Consider the following 20,581-nt stretch of genomic DNA (forward strand, 5'->3'; position numbering starts at 1 on the left):
GATGTGATTAATAAACTCAAGCAAACAATGATCTGGATTAGAAATGGCCACAACTTTGTTCATTACCAGACAAAAAAACAACCCAATTATTTAATTTAAAAGAGGTATGGGAATTCAGTTTCCCCGAGTTCCTACTAAAAAAAAAGAACCTGATAAAAAGTAATGAGGCTGCCATATACTTCAGGCATAGAGGTAGGATAGTAAAACCATGGGTCTTTGTATGTACATTTACACAGTCAAAAATTAAGTCCCGACTAAACACTATAGTAAAAATAATATATTTATTTGCCACAGTTTCATGAAAAGAAATATGTCTCTAGCAGCCTTAAAATAAATATTATTATACAAATTCAAGTTTGGTATATTATAGAATAGAGTATTTTGCTGAATTTAACCTCAATCTGGTTTCAAAGAACACTTAACAAGCAACAGCCATTGACATTGCTATTAACATTACATTTTAATCTCCATGTGCAATATGCAGGTTTCAAGCAAGTCTATATTTACTAAACTTTTTTATTTTTTTGGAGAAACATGTAAAAGAAATGTGTCTCAGGTAGGCTCAAAATAAATATTATTATACAAATTCAAGTCTGATGCAGCATATATAGCAGCACATTGCTTATTTTACTTCAATCTATTTTCAAATCCCATTAAAAAGCAGCCTCCATATAAATTACTATTAATCTTCATATGCAGTGTGCAATAATTAAGTCTGTGTTCACTGAGCTAATTTAACCATGTTCAAAAGTTCAAATGATTAAAAATGTATCTTTCACAGCTTGCGCAATGCCTAAAAATAATGCAAGCATATTAATATTGCCTGTTTGCCCGTGCTAATTCCATTTATTGTCGAATAATTAAGTTTATTTGAATATCGGGACTATTGCTTACCTATTTTCAAGTTTCATTAGCTGCACAGGCTTCCATGGAGATATTGGCAATTTATTCCTGATTGGGGTTCATGCATGACAAAGGATGCCATATGAAATGGGAATGCCCACATCCATCACTTGCAGTGTCCTTCTGCTGAGCTGGAGCCATGCAGGAACTCACCAAGCTGCTAGCTGGAGCTGTCCACTCTGACTGCCTTGTTTTGCAGGTAGGGGAACGAAGTTGGCACATTCTCTCTCTCACAGTGGGTGACCCCAGCCATACCCTTCCATCTGATCAATCCTGCCCAAGCTGACAGTATTCACCAACCATCCTAGAAGGGAATCAGATGGCACTTCCAGGGAATGTGTTTATTGAGCATTTATCCTGATTATTTTCAGGGGATGCTAGGTTATATCAGCTATTTAACGAGCATTCATTCCGATTTGTTTGAGTTGGCTGTCTTCAACCTTTCACTTTTAACCCCAACATGCATCTACAGACCTATTTCTTAATCCTTTGTCATATATTTACATGGTGGCAGTGCTCCTCTTGCAACCCACCTTCGATCAGGCCATGCCTCATGAGTGGGGCCTGACCAGCGGGCTACATGACACTGCATCAAAGCAAGTGTTCCCAGTGCATTTTCCTGTCACTTTCCGGTTTTGGGGGGAAGCAAGTTTGTTGGGCAAGGCATCCCAATCAATTATAATTTGCAATCCGAATTTGCCAGTGTGTGACTGAATGCCGCCTGAAAATAGTGACAGTCTGGAAAAACCTTCACATGCAGGGTATGCATGCAGCCCACAGCTGAGCATAAGGATGACATGATTTTCCAGCAAATATGGGGTGTGGGTCCATAGATTTTTCACAGAAGCAATCACAGCATAGCCCTATAGAATATGAATCATTGTTCTAGTACTTTTCCCTTATGCTTAAAGCTTGGCTTACAATGGCAAGGTTTTGCACCAACATGTCACAATAGAATTGTTCCTGCTTTGCAGAACTAGAAAGAAGAAATGAAAGTACATGGCAAGTTTTTCAATGCAAACACTGAAAGGCATTCTGGGCTGTCTGGAGCCCAAAACCATTTCCCGAAGATTCCGTTGCATGCAAAAGTAAGCCGAGTCTGAAAATGTGAAATGCTTGAAAATATCCAATATCTTTTATCTTGAAGTCCCCTGTGAGATTTCTAGTCCTGATGAAGTGTCCCTTTGATGCAATGCTGAGTTCTGTTTCTTCAGGTCTTGCCCTATTCCCTCAAACAAACAGGGGAATTCCACTGAGTCACATCAGTTCTAAGTTCTACTCAGACTTATGTAAATAACCTACAGATTCTACTGGCATTCATCTTCTGTTCTGGTTAGTCTGTTTTCTAATAACTATGCAAACTTCAGAGTTAAAATATGCCACAGTTGGGAGGCAACTGAGACACTCACAAGTTCTGAAAGGCAAACTTTCCCATGGGTCCTTGAGGTTTGATAATATATTTGCCCATTTTTTTCTTCATATAAAGCCATACTGTGACCATCACCACAATAGATATCAATGCTATGCTAAAGAGCACCGCAAGGACAATGACTCCTGTTTTCCAGGCTGAATTGTCTTCCCTTGGCTTCAGATCTTCCACTTGCTGGGATGTGGCAATTGCTGAAAGTATATTGTGGAAACAAAAAATTAGCTTAGCTTAAAGTACTGCAACCTTTAAAAAGTGCTGAAACTAGCAGAGTTGGTCCAAGACATTTTGCTGCCTGAGGCCAAACAGCAAATGGTGCCCCACCGCCAAAAAGTCAAGGTGTATGGAATCTAAGGCAGTCAAGTCCTTTTGTACTTGAGGCATTCAATCCTACATGTGCCTCTCCCTTGAAGCAATAATAAATAAATAACAGTTGGCTGCTCTTTCGTGAAAGTCAGCTGTCATAGGTGGCTGCCACACATTACTTCATGGTAGGGCTGGCCCAAATTGGCACAAGTCACTGGATGCTATTTTTTCCACAGCATCATAGGAAAATTTCTCAGGGAGCACTAGACCTTGTTAATACAGTCATACCTCAGGTTACAGACACGTCAGGTTGTGCATTTTCGGGTTGCACACTGCGCCAAACCCGGAAGTACCGGAACGGGTTACTTCCAGGTTTCGGTGCTCGTGCATGTGCAAAAACACCGAATCATGACCTGCGCATGCGCAGACGCAGCGCTGCAGGTTGCGGGCACTTCGGATTGTGAACATGCCTCCGGTACGGATCCCATTTGCAACCTGAGCGTCCATTGTATTAACTTTTTACTTGTGACATCTCAAGTGTTACTTTATTTTATTAGGCCTGCAGGCAGATATGTTTAACTACTTATAGACAAGAGTAATAAGCTTTCAATCAGACTGAATGTGCTACAATGAATATGGAAAAGATAGCACAATGTTTAGGCCCTATGTTTGGGGAAGGTTTTTCTAAGTTGGTGGATTCTTGAAAAGCTACAGAGCTGGCGAAGTCTCTGGAAATTAATTTGCCACGAAACAGCCAAACTAAGCTACATGTGACCAGGAGTGGGTGGTGCCACCGCAGACCTGCCCCTGGTCCTAGCAAATAGCACTGCTCTGCCATGACCTGGGATGGTGAGGAGGGAGGTTTGGGTTGTTTTGCATTACATTTGCCAGTGCAAGTGACACACTGGCCCTCCCTGCCAGGACGTCCTTCATTTTACAGTGAGCATGCAATTATCCACTGTTGCCAGTACAGTGGTACCTCGGGTTAAGTACTTAATTTGTTCTGGAGGTCCTTTCTTAACATGAAACTGTTCTTAACCTGAAGACCACTTTAGCTAATGGGGCCTCCTGCTGCCGCCGCGCTGCCGCTATTTCTGTTCTCATCCTGAAGCAAAGTTTTTAACCTGAAGCACTATTTCTGGGTTAGCGGAGTCTGTAACCTGAAGCGTATGTAACCTGAAGCATATGTAACCTGAGGTACCACTGTCTTTTTGTTGCTAAACAGTAGGTGACTGCTCTTGCTACAGTCCTGATCTAGATCTCTGCCCTATTCCTGCACCTACTGTTTGCCCAGGTAGGATGGCCTGATCTGGATCAGGGTTGCAGTAGGATCAAAAGGTTAAAATCCCCCACTTGGGATTTTCTTCCCTCCCATTCACCTCCTATTTAGCACAGAAAAAGAAGGGCTACATTTGTTAATTACATGCACAGCATAATGTGGCAAATGGCCAAAGCTGGTTTTGCATGAGGAATTCTAACGTCTTCAGTCTGTTATCTAGGTAAACACCTGTGCAAGTCTGAATCTGTCTTATGTACTGAGGTTTCAAAAGGTCTGAACATTTACTTTGGCTTCCACTGGACATCCTACCCAAAGGGGGAGGGAAACCCACTTCCTGCATACCTTGTGATTTTGAATATGCAAGCAAGACAAAGCCCAGACATTTGAAGCAGTACAAAAAAATGGGATATTATTTCTTGCCTAATCTCCCTGAACAAAGGATGGATCCTTCACATGACTGGACTCACTGCTAATAGAGAAAGAATGCAAGTACATATGAGAATGATGGACTAAAATCCAAGTAGCCATGGAAAGCTACAGTCCCTGGATTTCCCATTGCTTCTTAGAAACAGCAGTTTGTGTAGTATCAAACAATGCAAAGACCACTCCTTCTGTTGGTAAAGCAGGAGTGATGTATGCAGGCAACCTGAGAGTGAAGCAACATTCCACTTTTCCTCAACACTCCCCAAACCAGGTGAGGATGACAGCTGTGCTTCCTGTATGCCCCTCTCAGGTTGCCAGCAAATATTTGCACGTATAACCTGTTGGCCAACTGGAGCGGGGCAGTTTTAGAATCTTCCCTTTAGTTAGGGCTTAAAAGACATTTATTTATGTCCTGTTTGGAGCCTAAAAGGAAGAGGGACCTATGCCCTGTGGATGCATCCTCAAAGTTTGGTTTTCTTAACACAGCCACACCACAAACAATCCAGTTGGAAACAGAGGGTGAATTCTTCTTTGTACTAAAAGGATGGAGAGGAACTAGGTTCAGAGGACACAAGGGAGTGTGTCCTCCAGTTCTGGTTACATCCCCGCTGAAGATTCACTCCATGGCAAGGAAGACTCCCCCTCTGCTGCGGAAAGCTTGGGTGGAATTGACCTTGGAGGACACCCATGAAAGGATACAAAGGTTCCTTTCTGTGGTGAGACGGGCTCCCTCTTCACCACTTAAAGGATTCTTGGGTGAGGGGGGGATTGCCCCTTCACCACTGAAAGTATAGGGCAAATCAGCCCCCGATAAGATATGTTTTGTAGTATGTGTCCTCCAAGCCTCAGTCACACTTCCCAAATAATCTTTTAAACAGGAAAAGCTTTCCCTCCTTGCTGCTGAACTGATCTGAAGGAAGCCTCCAAGGGAATACATCCTCTGATCTGGGAATTCAACTTCCAGTCCTTTGGGAGGAAAGTCATGATGGAACTTGTCGCGATGGACAATTTTTGACTAGATCAAGAGATATTTGTAGTGCTATGAACAACAAGATTACCTGTTACTGTTACAGCAGTCTTGTTATCAAGCATTTTTGTTACTACTTCTGTTAAATAGTCTGTAAAATTTTTTGTTCCAATCCACTTTTGTCCTTGCAGGAGAAACGCAAAATATGCATCCACACTTCCAGCTTGGTATCCCACCATTGTGATATTAAAGTTGTCATCTCCGAGCTTCATTATCATTCCTTTAGAAACCTGAAAACATTTATATTTGTTCCAAGCTGTCAATACGTAAGAAATGGGCAAGACACCATCACCATTCCCCCAAACTTTAACTCTTTTTACTTTTACTGGACTTCTTTTAAAAGAACAAATAAAAGAGACCATGAGATTGGTCTAAACAAAATGTATTTAACATTTCCAAAATGTTGTGCAATAAATAGCCTAAAGTTTCATATGTAAGAGCTCATATGTGACACCAGTTCTTTGCCATACTGTACCAAGGTCTGCTAACCAAAGTCAGATGGGAAATGACGGCTCAGGGACTGTAGTCAATTTCCTACTGCACTCCTGCATATACGTATAGATGCAGGTATATATTATCTACATATACACAAACAAGTCTATATTGAGTTACTTCTGAACAGAGTTTCGAACAGCCTAATTGTTTGTGGAGTGGCAGGGCCTTTTTGTTATTACTACGATTAAACAATTGGGAGTCAGAAACCCTTGTCTGACTACAAATCATCTAGCAATCTAAACGTTGACCTTGTTCTAGGCTTCTTCCCATAGTGATCCAAGAATTCCACTCCTGCTGTTGGTTCCAGGTCTCCTGCTGGACTCCTGTCACATTCTGCTCATGCCCCCCCCATCCCACCCCAGTTCACAGAACTCAGTGAGCCCTAGTTACCACTGTCCTGTGGGATAGGTCAGCACTGATGAAAGACACACAACATGTGTGGAAGTATAAGGATTTGCTATCTGGACTGGAAATATTAGGGTATGTTGCTGGTTTTGGGTTGGGTACCCTTGGGCAAGAAGCATAAAGGCATAGACATCCATTTTTTTATTATTACTATGGCTTTTCTAGTTTCAGACTTTTATTCCATGGTGCTTTTTACTGATCCCCAAAGGTTCTAAATATTGCAGCATGTTGTTTGTTATGCTTTTAGGGTATGATTTTAAATATTCCCAATCTGATACTCTCAGATAGGGGGGCACATTCTATTGCTGCTGTTGTGTATACTGGTTTGAAATAGATTTGCACATTGTGTTGAGAATGCTTCTTCAAAAGATAATGACTGCAACAAGGGATAATGTTAAAGAACTCACAGTTGTTCTGATTTTGTTAGACATATTCTTATAGATCTCACTTTCTGGATTATAAAGGTCAGGTGTAAAACTCTGGGTTTTGAATAAAATTCTGCAAGCAAATGCTTGTCTGCCTGAAAAAGAAATGCAACATAATTAACACCTCAATCATTTCCATCTCAGAACTAGTTTTCCATACTTCATTGGTTACAGCTCATGCCTGTCTGGAACAAGACAAACCACAACCCCAGGTTTGGATGTAACTCTATGCCAAACTGTGTTGGGGCAGAATCAGCAGGTTCAGGGAAGTGCAGCAGCTACAATCATCTCTATGGGAACCCCTCAATACTGACACTAAGCCATGGCTTGACTTAGTGTTACTTGCTTATTAGGTCAGCGTGAACAGCCTTCCAGTCTAGATATATTACGACTGGATATGCAACTCCAGAATACATTCTTATGCTTTTATTGGATTGTTTTTAATGGTGGTTGTGAACCAGCTAAAAGGACTGAAAAGTGAGCTGTTTGTTTATATGCTTAACAATTATAAATAAACATTTTATTTTTGCTCATGTGCTAAAAAATGTTGATGTGCTCAAAGAAATATGGTCTTAACACTTGCTAAGAAAAAAATTCATTGTAAAACTGTCAGAAGAGCACCCAACTTATTCAGGAGGGATGGTGAACCCATGGCCCTCCAAAGGATGTGGGTCTATAGCTGTCAGCTTCCCTGGCCATTGACCATGCTGGCTGGGGCTGATGGGGGTTGGTGTCCAATGGCACCTAGATGTTCACAGGTTTCCCAGTCCTACTCTACAAAACGTCATTTGTAGTTATGTATTTAAGCAATTAATCTTTTTTTTAATATAATTTTTGTTAAGTTTTCCATATTTCATTACGTTTAATCTTACAGTGGCTAAAAAAAATTCATAATACATATTTACAACATACTTGAACAGATGTAATGTCGTAAGGAAAGACACACAGTGGATTGCAAGCAAATATCAGGCGTGTTCAGACACAAGATGGGGTCTATAAAAGAAGCACAAAACCAAATTAATCATGTGAAAGATAAGATTCCTCCTCTTGCTGAACTGCCTTTTATGTAACTGAAATATAAACTTCAAAATATGAAATGCAGCTTATGAAAGTTGTACTCCCTGCCTGATTTTGAAGGATAATGCCAAAAGGTTTGTTGCATATCCTAATTTCAGTCCCAAATACACCCATTTTTGGAAATAGCAATTTAGAGATGATGCGTATGTACATGTGTGACACATGGCGGTCAATGGAAATCCATGTACAATTGTCCTAAGCATTGCTGCTCACAGGAATATGCTTTTAGCACACTAGCCCAAACCCACATTGACAGTAGTTTGTACTGGCGTAACAAATCCTATATAGCCACCCTCACATAGTACTCATGCAAAATCAGCTCTACTAATTGAAGAGACACCAAGGATTGCCCTCCCTCTGGCATTGTATAGCTTCCCTACGCCAATGTCCACACATTAAATGAGGACATCTGCAGAAGAAAAGCCTAAACTTGTCAACCTTTACATGCATAGGTTTCCCTGTTGAGACATCCAGATTCAGAGGACAAATGGGGTAGGGGCAGCAGCATGGTCCCCCAGCCACTTCAACCCAGGAAACCCCTTTTGCCTGAGCAACATGTGAAGTGGGGGCTTTGGCCTCTTGGCACCAACTCAGGAAAATGCAAGTAGTGCTAGTGATTCAAAAGCAGCGCTAGAATCCGGATCAAATTTGCAAGGGAGTACAGTATGCTTTCGGAAGTACCTCCTATCATTTATCTGGTATTATGAAGGTCAACACCAGGGGTGCTTTTTCTATCAAACAGACCTTCCTTGAACTAGCTTTAAATAAAGTCATGGCTCTACCTACTGAAACTGTTGCAGAACAAACTCACCGTGCGCTCCATTACACTTCATATAACTCTAACGCACCTTGAATGAACCACTGCAGCTGGAGAAATTTAGCCTGCATTGTGCTAAAATCAGGAATAGAAGGGCTTTTGAAAAAGGAGTCCTGACAGCAGTGAGATGTGCACATGTGCACCCCATGACGAAGCAGCGAAGCTTAAACCTTAATCATTTAATTAGCCATACAGCTTTATAATTTTAATTATCATATCATGGGAAGGTCATATTCACTAACCTTGACACTCTGTTCCAGGATTACTTGTATTCAGATCCATTATGCCTGGATAACACTGACATTTATAGCTGCCAATAGTGTTCTCACACACAGCCAACTTGGAACAGGCGTTATTTCCCTTGCATTCATTTATATCTGGAAGAGGGATGGGGTAAGAAACAATTGCAATATTCTGCTATAGTAATAAATTCTAGTACTGAAGCAAATAAGGAATTTCATGTTCTATACATGTGGAAGAGTAGTCGTAATCCTCCAGGGGAAACTTTCAAAACTCTTGCAACCCTTCCCTATCTTTAGATAGGCCTGACTGTGAAAGACACCTTTCCCTCTGCAGTTGGGACACAGTGAGACTTCGATTTCCTCTTCACTGGAGACCCTCAAAGCACTTGTTTTTTGGGAAAGCTCTCTTGAAGTAAGAAGTATGTCTGCAGAACAAGTGGGTTGGGAATCAGCACTTTTACAGATTAAAACACAGGATGGTTTTTTGGTATTTAGATGCAATTCTCACTGAAATCTGTATAGTTTGCACTCATGCAGACTATCCGCAGATGCAGTTTTACAGCCCAGTGAGCCTACCAGCCCACAATAAAACTGGAAGCTAGACAAACTTTAGTCCCATCTTCAGCCCAACAACACTAAAATTGCACTTCTCTCATCTCTTTACTATTGAATCAAGGCAGATCAGCATCACTTTCTTCCCTCTTTGTCATTTTTTTTTAAAACACCTCCAGACAGTCAGAATTTTGTAGGAGGGATTAATAGGTATATGCATTTAAAATGAATTAAAGCACTCTGTACCCCTAGGGCAACAAATCCACTTTTTTAAAAAAATCTGGACTTTTTCCAGTTTGGAAAGTGACAGGGAGATGCATTGAAAAGTATGGGGTGAATGAAGGTTGAATGGGGGACACATAAACACCCTGCAAACAAATTAGGATGAATGTTCATTAGCATACAGCTGTGCCATAAGCAAATCAGAATGAATACTCATACAGTATAGACCGGATATAGCCTAGCCATTGTGTAATCTTTGGGCAAGCAAATCAGGATGAATGCTGAATAAGCAGACCCTCTGAAGAAACCCCCGTTCTTACCTTCGCATTGTCTTCCTGGCACCTGGGGACTCAGATCCAAAAATCCCGGCTTACATTCACATGAATAATTTGTGCTTTGGGGGATGCAATAGGCAAATTCAGAACAGCCATTGTTGTCTGGCTGACAGGCAGGGATTACTATGACAAATTTCAATAAAAGAGCAACAAAATTAATGCACGAAGGTCAACATAAAAGGCACCACAAGTGCTTATATGCATGCTGTCATTTTTAAAGAGAAAGCACTTTCATTGGCATACAATATAATCCGTAATTTATTTACACACACAGAACCATAGCTGTCAACGTTTTCCTTTTTTTTTTAAGGGAAATTCCCTTATTCCGAATAGGATTCCTCGCAAGAAAAGGGAAAAGTTGACAGCCACCAAATGGATCTTTTAATGCCTGTCACTTGCTAGGGCTGATGGGAGCTAGTGTCTAGGAGTATCTGCAGGACCACAGGTCCCCCAGCCCCACTTAACAGTTGCTTCTGGGAAACACTCTGGGATAACATCATGATTTTATCACTATTTTTGCTACTATTTTTTCACTGTTGTTAAACACATAGGATGTTTTATTTGCTTAAAAAGGCAGGATATAAATGTTCAAATAAGCACGTCTTGTCCACTGTATGAGCACAGACTAACTGTGAAGCAGGCCAGGAAAGGCAATGCAGACTTGGCCTATCTGCACTGGCTGAATCACACATAAACTGACTGAAGAGCCATGGCTAAGTGGGGATAGGCAACACACGTTTGTGTTTAGACAGTCCCAGGTTTAGTCTCTGGCATCTCCCTGGAATAGGCTCCCGTCTGAACCCTAGAGAGCCCCTGTCAGTCAGTATGGATACTACAGAGTAAGGTGAACCAATATTATGACTTGATACGAGGAAGCTTCCTATGTTCCTACCATATAATAGAAAGACCATACCTTCTATGGAAGTCTGAGTGAGGTCTACATCCAGATGTCTGCTTTTGTTTAAGGCTTCGATTACAGCCCTTTCAACCTCATTGTGTGCTATATTTCTATCTGGAACCATCTCGATGATGAAGGTCACAATCACACTGCCGCTTGTAATCTCAGTTATGGTTATACGCATTTTCCCAGAATCTATTAATGCTCTCAACGAAGGCGGCAAGTTGTTTATTATCTGTAAAAGTGGCAGATTTGAGATTATTTTCTTTGTTTTGCATAATATTCAGAATAATTTGTTTATCATTTCTTCCAGTAAATGTTGGATCTCAGACTGTCAACAGCCAAAAGTCTGGCCTTAGGCAGGTTTGTACCAGAGAACAGAAAATAAAAGCATTCTTTCTGGCCTCACAACGGAGAATGGATTGCATAGGTGGGCCTCTGGAGTTTGTTGGACTTCAATTTCCATCATCCCCAGACGGCATGGCCATGGTAAGGGGTGATGGGGGCTGAATGTGAACACTGTCTGAAGGGCCAAAATTCAACACAGGCCTAAAATTTGCAAGTTCCCTACCACTCTGTCTTGTTTTTCGACTTTTTGAAAAATTATCCAGATTCTGCTGGATGCTCCAGCTTGGTGCAACATCCTTGAATCTAAGGAGCTGCTGACTTTTGTTCTCCTGAGTCCCACACCACATCTCTCACAGCCCACTAGACTCCTCCCAAGCGTCTTTTTCTTTCCTGTTGTCTGAGGTTTCCTTATCTCAGGCAGCAAACATAAAATCAAGCTTCCTGGCCCTTACTTCTGATTAGACATTATGTTGTTGCTGTTATTACTACTACTACTACTACTACTACTAATAATAATAATAATAATAGTTTTATTAGCCATCTAATACCAAATGGCATCTAGGTAACTTACTACACATCCAAAAATTGAAAACAATAACCATAAATAACAAATATTATAACATTACAAAACCAAGCCAACCTCCAAAAGCCACAAACTATTATTGACAGCTGTGACAGACCGCTGAGCTGGACTGGTGATGCAGTACCCCAGAACTCCACCAGAGTGCTGGAGCCTTTCTCTGATAGGCTACCAAGACAGCGAGCCAGAAGTAGGTGGAGACAGTACTTTGGGAGGGAAAATAAAAAGAGCCGTTTCTAAGAGAGTGTGGTGATAGAGAGAACAGGAAGGGGAGAGAGGAGAGTTGGTTCTGTGTGTATAACATCCACTCTGAGGAAATTATCTACAGCAAGAGAAGGGAGCCTCTGAGCTTAAGATAGAAAGACAGTGCTTAGTGTCTTGTGAGAATATTCAGACACGAGTTAACTGGAGGGCTGAGTTTGAGCAAGGAGAGGGAGAAGCTGTGAGGATACAGTCTGGGTCTCATTTCAGTCAGGAGGGGAGAGATCTTCTAGAAAGAGAAGACTGCCAAACCAGTTAAGAGGTGTGTGGCGATTCCCTGGGTCTGTTATACTGCTAGAAGTACCTCAGGATTGTGACTGACAGAAGGTTGGGAAGCTGACAGAAAGTACCACCTTGTTTCAAACATTCTCTTCCATGAAATGGTAATCATGTGGAGGGGGGGAGCCATGTCTGTCAATGTTGTCCCTGCCAGCCCTGCTGGAGATAACTTATGTAAAGGGGTGCTGGCTGAATATGTGCAAGCTCACCCCAACTCTGCATGTGAAGAGGCGAGGCTAGCAGGACCCAGTTTGCCTTCCATGCAATTTCAAGGATGCGGTGGGAAATGGCTGAAAGGGATCAAGTCTGCCCAATCTGTCGTCAGTCTTTGACTCAGGGAAGCACATAGTCATAGAAAAGCCATGGAAAGGGGGACTTAACGTTACTCTGCTGAGGATCAGTAAGAGAGCACTGAAAATATGGGCATACTCCAGCCCAGGCCAGAACAGAGGGCCTGCAATTTTGAGGGGGCCTGCCTGTTGGTAACAATTATTGAAATGGGGCCTAAATTCACCATCTGGCCTGCACAAACCCTGGTCGAGGCAAATGTGAACATTTTAAGTCCCACTGGATTCTAAAGAACCATTAAGCTCATTTTTAAGTCAGTTTCACTGAAATCAATGGGGCTTAAAAATGCTTGTCTTGGGTTATGCTCAGTGCTTTTAACTAATTACTTTTCATTTTTTAAAATGCTGCAGATGATACCTCTTCGGTGACATTTTTTTGAAACTCCTGAAACTCTGTACTTGATTTGTTGCTGAACTGAGGTATGTACTTTTTATTTGTAATCCTGGCTGTTCCACGATAGGCTGTGGCTTCTATAAGGAATAAGAGAACCATTTAGTTAATAGTATAGGTAACATTTTTAGTACAGAATACTTATACTGTTGTTGTTGTTGTTGCTGCTGCTGCTGCTGTTCAGGATAGATAAACTAATATTCATTAGTTTGAGGTCCTTAAGGACAATGTGAAACAAATGAAACGATCTTTTCTTATTTAGACTGAAAATGCACATTTACTTGAGAGCAAATCCCATTGAACATAGTGGGACTTATGTCCAAATAAACATGCATAGGATGTATTATTTGTCTGTTTACTTACTTATTTAAAATATTCATATTCTACCTTCCCAACAAAATGTACAAGGCTGCTTACAACCGGTATTAAAATACGAAAATACAAATAAATTAAAAGCACCAAAAAGGACAGAAACAGCATATAAAATAGCTTTTTAAAAGATTCCATATGCCAGGAAAGCCAAATGTCTGCCCAGAAGGTATTGGGACATTAGTTTCTTAAGGCTGCAGCCCTATTCCACTTACCTAGGAATAAGTCTTATCCATAAAACTCCATTGGATTTTTTAAACTGATTTTTAATAATACATTTAATTAAGAAACAACATTAAAATACATTAACCATTAATGCATCCATCTTAATTTAAACATAGAAATCAGTGTGTGCCATCCAAATGTCCAGATATTCACATGGAGTTGATAAGAAGCATATTCAAATATAGCAAGGGGGGGGGTAAGCTCTGCAGAGCATTTCATAATAGGCTTATGTTTATCCTTCCAGGATCAAAGTATGAGTCTCTTGGTGACTGAAGGCTTGCAAAATCCTCTTTTGTTGTCCTGTCGTTAATCCCCATACTACAGGGATATAATTGTGGAAGGGGGCTATTGTTTTTGTTTTGTTATGTATTTTATGTTTTTGTTTTGTATTTTTATGTTGTGAACTGTCCTGTGATCTTTGAATGAAGGGTTGCATACAAATTTAAATAATAATAATAATAATAATAATAATAATAATAATAATAATAAACTACTACTAATCATCATCATCATCATAATAATATAAAAGTACATGGACATCCACATATATCAAGGATTTTGCAAATAGAAAACTTATATGGAAAACTTCAGACCATCCTCCCCAGCCCCCTGTTGGCCATACATTTGGAAGCCATAGGAAGTGGTACAATGTGAGAGCCAGGGTGGTGTAGTACTTAGAGTGTTGAACTAGGACCTGGGAGACCAGCGTTCAAACCGCTACCCTATATGTCTCTCTAAGCTTCCTGGAAGAAAAATGTAAATAAAAAAATTAAAAATTCTGATGTACATGCACAAGATTCCTTCTCACAGGGGAAAATCTAGGGCCAGTTATGAGTCCACCTCATGATGCATCTTTATGTGCATAGGACTGCTTCACACAGCAGCCAAAAAGCCATCAACTTGCTCACTAGGCTCAGTCTTCTTGCAAAAGCTGTGTGCAACATTGGGATGTCAGGGATTCCCATGAAGAAAGCGGTGAGCAATGAGAGATATCCTGGATTGTCCCATTACATGAGCTAACCCACCTAAAGCACCAAAGAGACAGAAAGGGGAAATTCACAAATGGCTGGAGATTAATTCCCTATTCATATTTTGGGTTTTCCTTTGGGGACACTGTTTGAATGAAGGCTAGCGCTGAGCAAAATATATCAGAATACTGTCTGGTACTGTATGCATTACTACAATAAAGCAAGTGTAGATGGATGATTGAGATAATACCTGTCCGAACCATCACGGAGGAACTGAACTTCTTACTGCAACTCCACACCTCCACAGTTACTGTATACAAACCACCTGGAGAAAGGTTTCCAAATACCATCCTGGTGTCATTTGTGACAGTGTTATTTATAACTGTGTTATCTGCCATGAGAGACACGGTATAAGGGCTGTCCCTTCTCACACTCTGAAGAAACCAACGGAATTGTATCACTTGGCTGGTTACTTTTTCAAGTTGAATGTAGAAAGCATCTACAGCTAAACAAAACAAAAACAAAAATACACATCTGATGTCAAAGGTGCATTTCAACAACTCTGGAAATATTCACAAAATGTTAAATATGATGGGGGGAGAATATGTTAGTTTGCTGAGTTTCTGCTATGGTTGAATTCTTACTCCCACTTCATAAAAGTAAATTCGGTGAATAAATGGTAAATTCTAGCTTTAATAAGCCTTCCAAAAACAACATAAATCAGAAGGGAAAAAATAAGGAATATAAAGAGATTCTGGGGCACCATAGCACAATATGTATATGAGAGGGTGGGAAATTTGCAGCAACAGGGTATAATCAAGCCCTCAAACAACTTTTTCTAACCCTCCCACCCCCCACCCCCCAAACCCCTGGTTTTGTTGCTGTAAAAATCAAAGTGACATACTACTCAGGTGAATGTAGAGATTTAACCCAGTCTGCCAATGCCATGATGGATTTGCAAAGATGTCCCTGAAACTTCACACATCACATCAATCATCTGAGGAGCAGTGAGGGATTGATAAACCCACTCCTCAGCAGATTTTCATGGATTGGAGAAAAGAGAAGCCATTTGTGTCCATGTATTTGTGCACACCTGAGTGAGTGTGTGTGCATGTATGTATGTGTGTGTGCTTCTGGCTTTTCTTATAAGGGCATGCAAAAATGTGTGTGTGTGTGTGTGTGTGTGTGTGTGTGTGTGTGTTTAGGATTGTCAGGCGGCCGAACCCACTGTTGACCACATGTACTGCTCCTCTTGGATAGAAGTTACTCAATATGTCACACTGCACTCACAATGTAAAATAACAAAATAGCATAGCATAACCAGGTGGGACTTACTACAAAATATTATGGTATGAAATAGAGCCATGTAGACTATTCCATTCCATTGCATTGCATTCCCTCCTTCACTATTTTTCTACCATCCACCTATGAAAGTAAGTAAGCATTCCATGACCAGGAAGCATTCTTCACCCAATTTAATATTGTGCTCCAGGGATCTTGTATTCCACAGCATATGCAAATTAAGAGATTAAACAAAGTGAGCAAGAAATTGAGCCTCCCTGAGGATGGCGCAGTCTGACTCATATAAGGGCTGGGGGCAGAAAACAAGAGTGATCTTTCTATATATGAAGGGGGGGGAAAGAATTTTAAATACATATTCTGATTGGGCAGACAATAAATTAAGGGGAACTGTAAATTAAAATATAATTTGTAAAGACAAAAAATGGTAGTGCAAATTTGATACACAGTTAGAAAGAACATCAAATATTATAAAGAAATCTAAATACACTCACAGCATTCTTCAGGCATTTTGGTAGAGGGTACTGGGTGGGGTGTTTTCACAGAAGAGAATAACTCTGGCTTATGGGTTGGCATTGAAAAGTCACTTAGAGAAGTTCTGGCCAAGGTTCTGGAAACTGCTGTACTTTCTATGAGAGAATCATTACTAATAGTGTACGGAGAGGATGCAGAGGAGGTCTGTGCACTTCCCAAAGATGTGCTGGATGAAGCCATAACAGAAGAAATGGATACTGGGCCTCTGGGCCAAGTGGTAGCTGGGCTCCCTGTTGCCACTGGACCTGCGGAGCTGTTGTCAGCAGTGTGGGTGGTGCTCCTCAACGATGCAGCAGGCGTTGGTGCTAGTGGAGAGGTGACGTGAGCTGTGGAGGCTGAGCTGGATTCCACGGAGGTGTCCCGCACTCCGCTAGGAGAGGTCTGCCCGCTTTCCGAAGACGCGCTGGATGAAGCCATGATGGAGGCACTGGATGCTGGGCCTGCCGTCCAAGTGGTAGCCGGGCTCTCTGTTGCCACTGGTGCTGCAGAGCTGTTGGCAGCAGTGTGGGTTGTGGCCGAGAACACACTTGTACCTGAGATCCCGGGAGATGTATCTGAAGAAACATGCTCCGTGGTGGTCACCTGAGGTAGCGCTTCAGAGCTGGAGGATGCCGTGCTCCCGGAGGCTCCAGATGATATGACAGACGCTGTCGTTGAAGAAGAGGAGACTTCCAGCTTGCCTGTTCCCGTACTTGATAAGCCGACCGAGCTGCTGGGACCCACTGCGCTTTCTGTCCCGGAAGAACTAGCCGTCATGTGGGAAGATGTTGCGGAGCCCTCCACCTGTGGAGAACTTGGGCTTCTGGAGAAGGACGCAGCAGGGGAACCGGTGGCCCCAGCCACGCTAGTGGCCGACACTGCAGAGCTCTGGCCGCCCAGGGTGCTTGCAGCTTCCGAGGAGGCTGTCTCTTCAGTCAGGCTGGCTGCATTCGGAGTGGTGCTCCTCAACGATGCAGCAGGTGTCCCCGTTGGTGCTACTGGAGAGGTGACGTGAGCTGTGGCGGCTGAGCTGGATTTCACGGAGGTGTCCCGCAATCCGCTAGGAGAGGTCTGCCCGCTTTCCGAAGACGCGCTGGATGAAGCCATGATGGAGGCACTGGATGCTGGGGCTGCCGTCCAAGTGGTAGCCATGCTCTCTGTTGCCACAGGTGCTGCGGAGTTGTCAGCAGTGTGGGTTGTCGCCGAGAACACACTTGTCCCTGAGATTCCGGGAGATTTATATGAAGAAACATGCTCCGTGGTGGTCACCTGAGGTAGGGCTTCAGAGCTGGAGGATCCCGTGCTCCCGGAGGCTCCAGATGATATGACAGACTCTGTCGTTGAAGAAGAGGAGACTTCCAGCTTGCCTGTTCCCGTACTTGATAAGCCGACCGAGGTGCTGGGACCCACTGCGCTTTCTGTCCCGGAAGAACTAGCCCTCATGTGGGAAGATGTTGCGGAGCCCTCCACCTGTGGAGAACTTGGGCTTCTGGAGAAGGACGCAGCAGGGGAACCGGTGGCCCCAGCCACGCTAGTGGCCGACACTGCAGAGCTCTGGCCGCCCAGGGTGCTTGCAGCTTCCGAGGAGGCTGTCTCTTCAGTCAGGCTGGCTGCATTCGGAGTGGTGCTCCTCAACGATGCAGCAGGTGTCCCCGTTGGTGCTACTGGAGAGGTGACGTGAGCTGTAGCGGCTGAGCTGGATTTCACGGAGGTGTCCTGCACTCCGCTAGGAGAGGTCTGCCCGCTTTCCGAAGACGCGCTGGATGAAGCCATGATGGAGGCACTGGATGCTGGGGCTGCCGTCCAAGTGGTAGCCGTGCTCTCTGTTGCCACAGGTGCTGCGGAGTTGTCAGCAGTGTGGGTTGTGGCCGAGAACACACTTGTCCCTGAGATTCCGGGAGATTTATATGAAGAAGCATGCTCCGTGGTGGTCACATGAGGTAGGGCTTCAGAGCTGGAGGATCCCGTGCTCCCGGAGGCTCCAGATGATATGACAGACTCTGTCGTTGAAGAAGAGGAGACTTCCAGCTTGCCTGTTCCCGTACTTGATAAGCCGACCGAGGTGCTGGGAGCCACTGCGCTTTCTGTCCCGGAAGAACTAGCCGTCATGTGGGAAGATGTTGCGGAGCCCTCCACCTGTGGAGAACTTGGGCTTCTGGAGAAGGACGCAGCAGGGGAACCGGTGGCCCCAGCCACGCTAGTGGCCGACACTGCAGAGCTCTGGCCGCCCAGGGTGCTTGCAGCTTCCGAGGAGGCTGTCTCTTCAGTCGGGCTGGCTGCATTCGGAGTGGTGCTCCTCAACGATGCAGCAGGCGTCCCCGTTGGTGCTAGTGGAGAGGTGACGTGAGCTGTGGCGGCTGAGCTGGATTCCACGGAGGTGTCCCGCACTCCGCTAGGAGAGGTATGCCCGCTTTCCGAAGACGCGCTGGATGAAGCCATGATGGTGGCACTGGATGCTGGGCTTGCCGTCCAAGTGGTAGCCGGGCTCTCTGTTGCCACTGGTGGTGCAGAGGAGTTGTCAGCAGTGTGGGTTGTGGCCGAGAACACACTTGTCCCTGAGATCCCGGGAGATGTTTCTGAAGAAACGTGCTCCGTGGGGGTCACCTGAGGTAGCGCTTCAGAGCTGGAGGATGCCGTGCTCCCGGAGGCTCCAGATGATATGACAGACTCAGTCGTGGAAGAAGGGGGGACTTCCAGCTTGCCTGTTCCCTTACTTGATAAGCCGACCGAGGTGCTGGGACCCGCTGCGCTTTCTGTCCCGGAAGAACTAACCGTCATGTGGGAAGAGGTTGCGTAGCCCTCCATCTGTGTAGAACTTGGGCTTCTGGAGAAGGACGCAGCAGGGGAACCGGTGGCCCCAGCCACGCTAGTGGCTGACACTGCAGAGCTCTGGCCTACCAGGGTGCTTGCAGCTTCCGAGGAGGCTGTCTCTTCAGTCAGGCTGGCTGCATTCGGAGTGGTGCTCCTCAACGATGCAGCAGGCGTCCCCGTTGGTGCTAGTGGAGAGGTGACGTTACCTGTAGTGGCTGAGCTGGATTCCACGGAGGTGTCCCGCACTCCGCTAGGAGAGGTATGCCCGCTTTCCGAAGACGCGCTGGATGAAGCCATGATGGAGGCACTGGATGCTGGTCCTGCCGTCCAAGTGGTAGCCGGGCTCTCTGTTGCCACTGGTGCTGCAGAGCTGTTGTCAGCAGTGTGGGTTGTGGCCGAGAACACACTTGTACCTGAGATCCCGGGAGATGTATCTGAAGAAACATGCTCCGTGGTGGTCACCTGAGGTAGCGCTTCAGAGCTGGAGGATGCCGTGCTCCTGGAGGCTCCAGATGATATGACAGACTCTGTCGTTGAAGAAGAGGAGACTTCCAGCTTGCCTGTTCCCGTACTTGATAAGCCGACCGAGGTGCTGGGACGCACTGCGCTTTCTGTCCCGGAAGAACTAGCCGTCATGTGGGAAGATGTTGCGGAGCCCTCCACCTGTGGAGAACTTGGGCTTCTGGAGAAGGACGCAGCAGGGGAACCGGTGGCCCCAGCCACGCTAGTGGCTGACACTGCAGAGCTCTGGCCGCCCAGGGTGCTTGCAGCTTCCGAGGAGGCTGTCTCTTCAGTCAGGCTGGCTGCATTCGGAGTGGTGCTCCTCAACGATGCAGCAGGCGTTCCCGTTGGTGCTACTGGAGAGGTGACGTGAGCTGTAGCGGCTGAGCTGGATTTCACGGAGGTGTCCTGCACTCCGCTAGGAGAGGTCTGCCCGCTTTCCGAAGACGCGCTGGATGAAGCCATGATGGAGGCACTGGATGCTGCGCCTGCCGTCCAAGTGGTAGCCGGGCTCTCTGTTGCCACTGGTGCTGCAGAGTTGTTGTCAGCAGTGTGGGTTGTGGCCGAGAACACACTTGTCCCTGAGATCCCGGGAGATGTATCTGAAGAAACATGCTCCGTGGTGGTCACCTGAAGTAGCGCTTCAGAGCTGGAGGATGCCGTGCTCCCGGAGGCTCCAGATGATATGACAGACTCTGTCGTTGAAGAAGAGGAGACTTCCAGCTTGCCTGTTCCCGTACTTGATAAGCCGACCGAGGTGCTGGGAGCCACTGCGCTTTCTGTCCCGGAAGAACTAGCCGTCATGTGGGAAGAGGTTGCGGAGCCCTCCACCTGTGGAGAACTTGGGCTTCTGGAGA

At 44.4% G+C, this 20,581-nt stretch overlaps 1 protein-coding gene across 1 annotated transcript; it reads right to left on the reverse strand.

The window, feature by feature from the left end:
- Nucleotides 1-262: 262 nt before the first annotated feature.
- Nucleotides 263-20,359, reverse strand: LOC310761753 (uncharacterized protein). The gene is made up of 10 exons (XM_083611893.1): nt 16,394-20,359; nt 14,851-15,105; nt 13,006-13,118; nt 10,848-11,067; nt 9,920-10,057; nt 8,826-8,960; nt 7,602-7,682; nt 6,672-6,784; nt 5,396-5,594; nt 263-2,523 (listed from the first exon to the last, which is right to left on the reverse strand). The coding sequence occupies exons 1-10, from the start codon at nt 20,187-20,189 to the stop codon at nt 2,309-2,311; spliced, it is 5,265 nt and encodes a 1,754-aa protein (XP_083468019.1). The 5' UTR covers nt 20,190-20,359; the 3' UTR covers nt 263-2,308.
- Nucleotides 20,360-20,581: the final 222 nt, after the last annotated feature.

Source organism: Podarcis filfolensis (assembly GCF_964270895.1).
Source record: "Podarcis filfolensis genome assembly, chromosome: 4".
In the NCBI taxonomy this organism is placed as follows: domain Eukaryota; kingdom Metazoa; phylum Chordata; class Lepidosauria; order Squamata; family Lacertidae; genus Podarcis; species Podarcis filfolensis.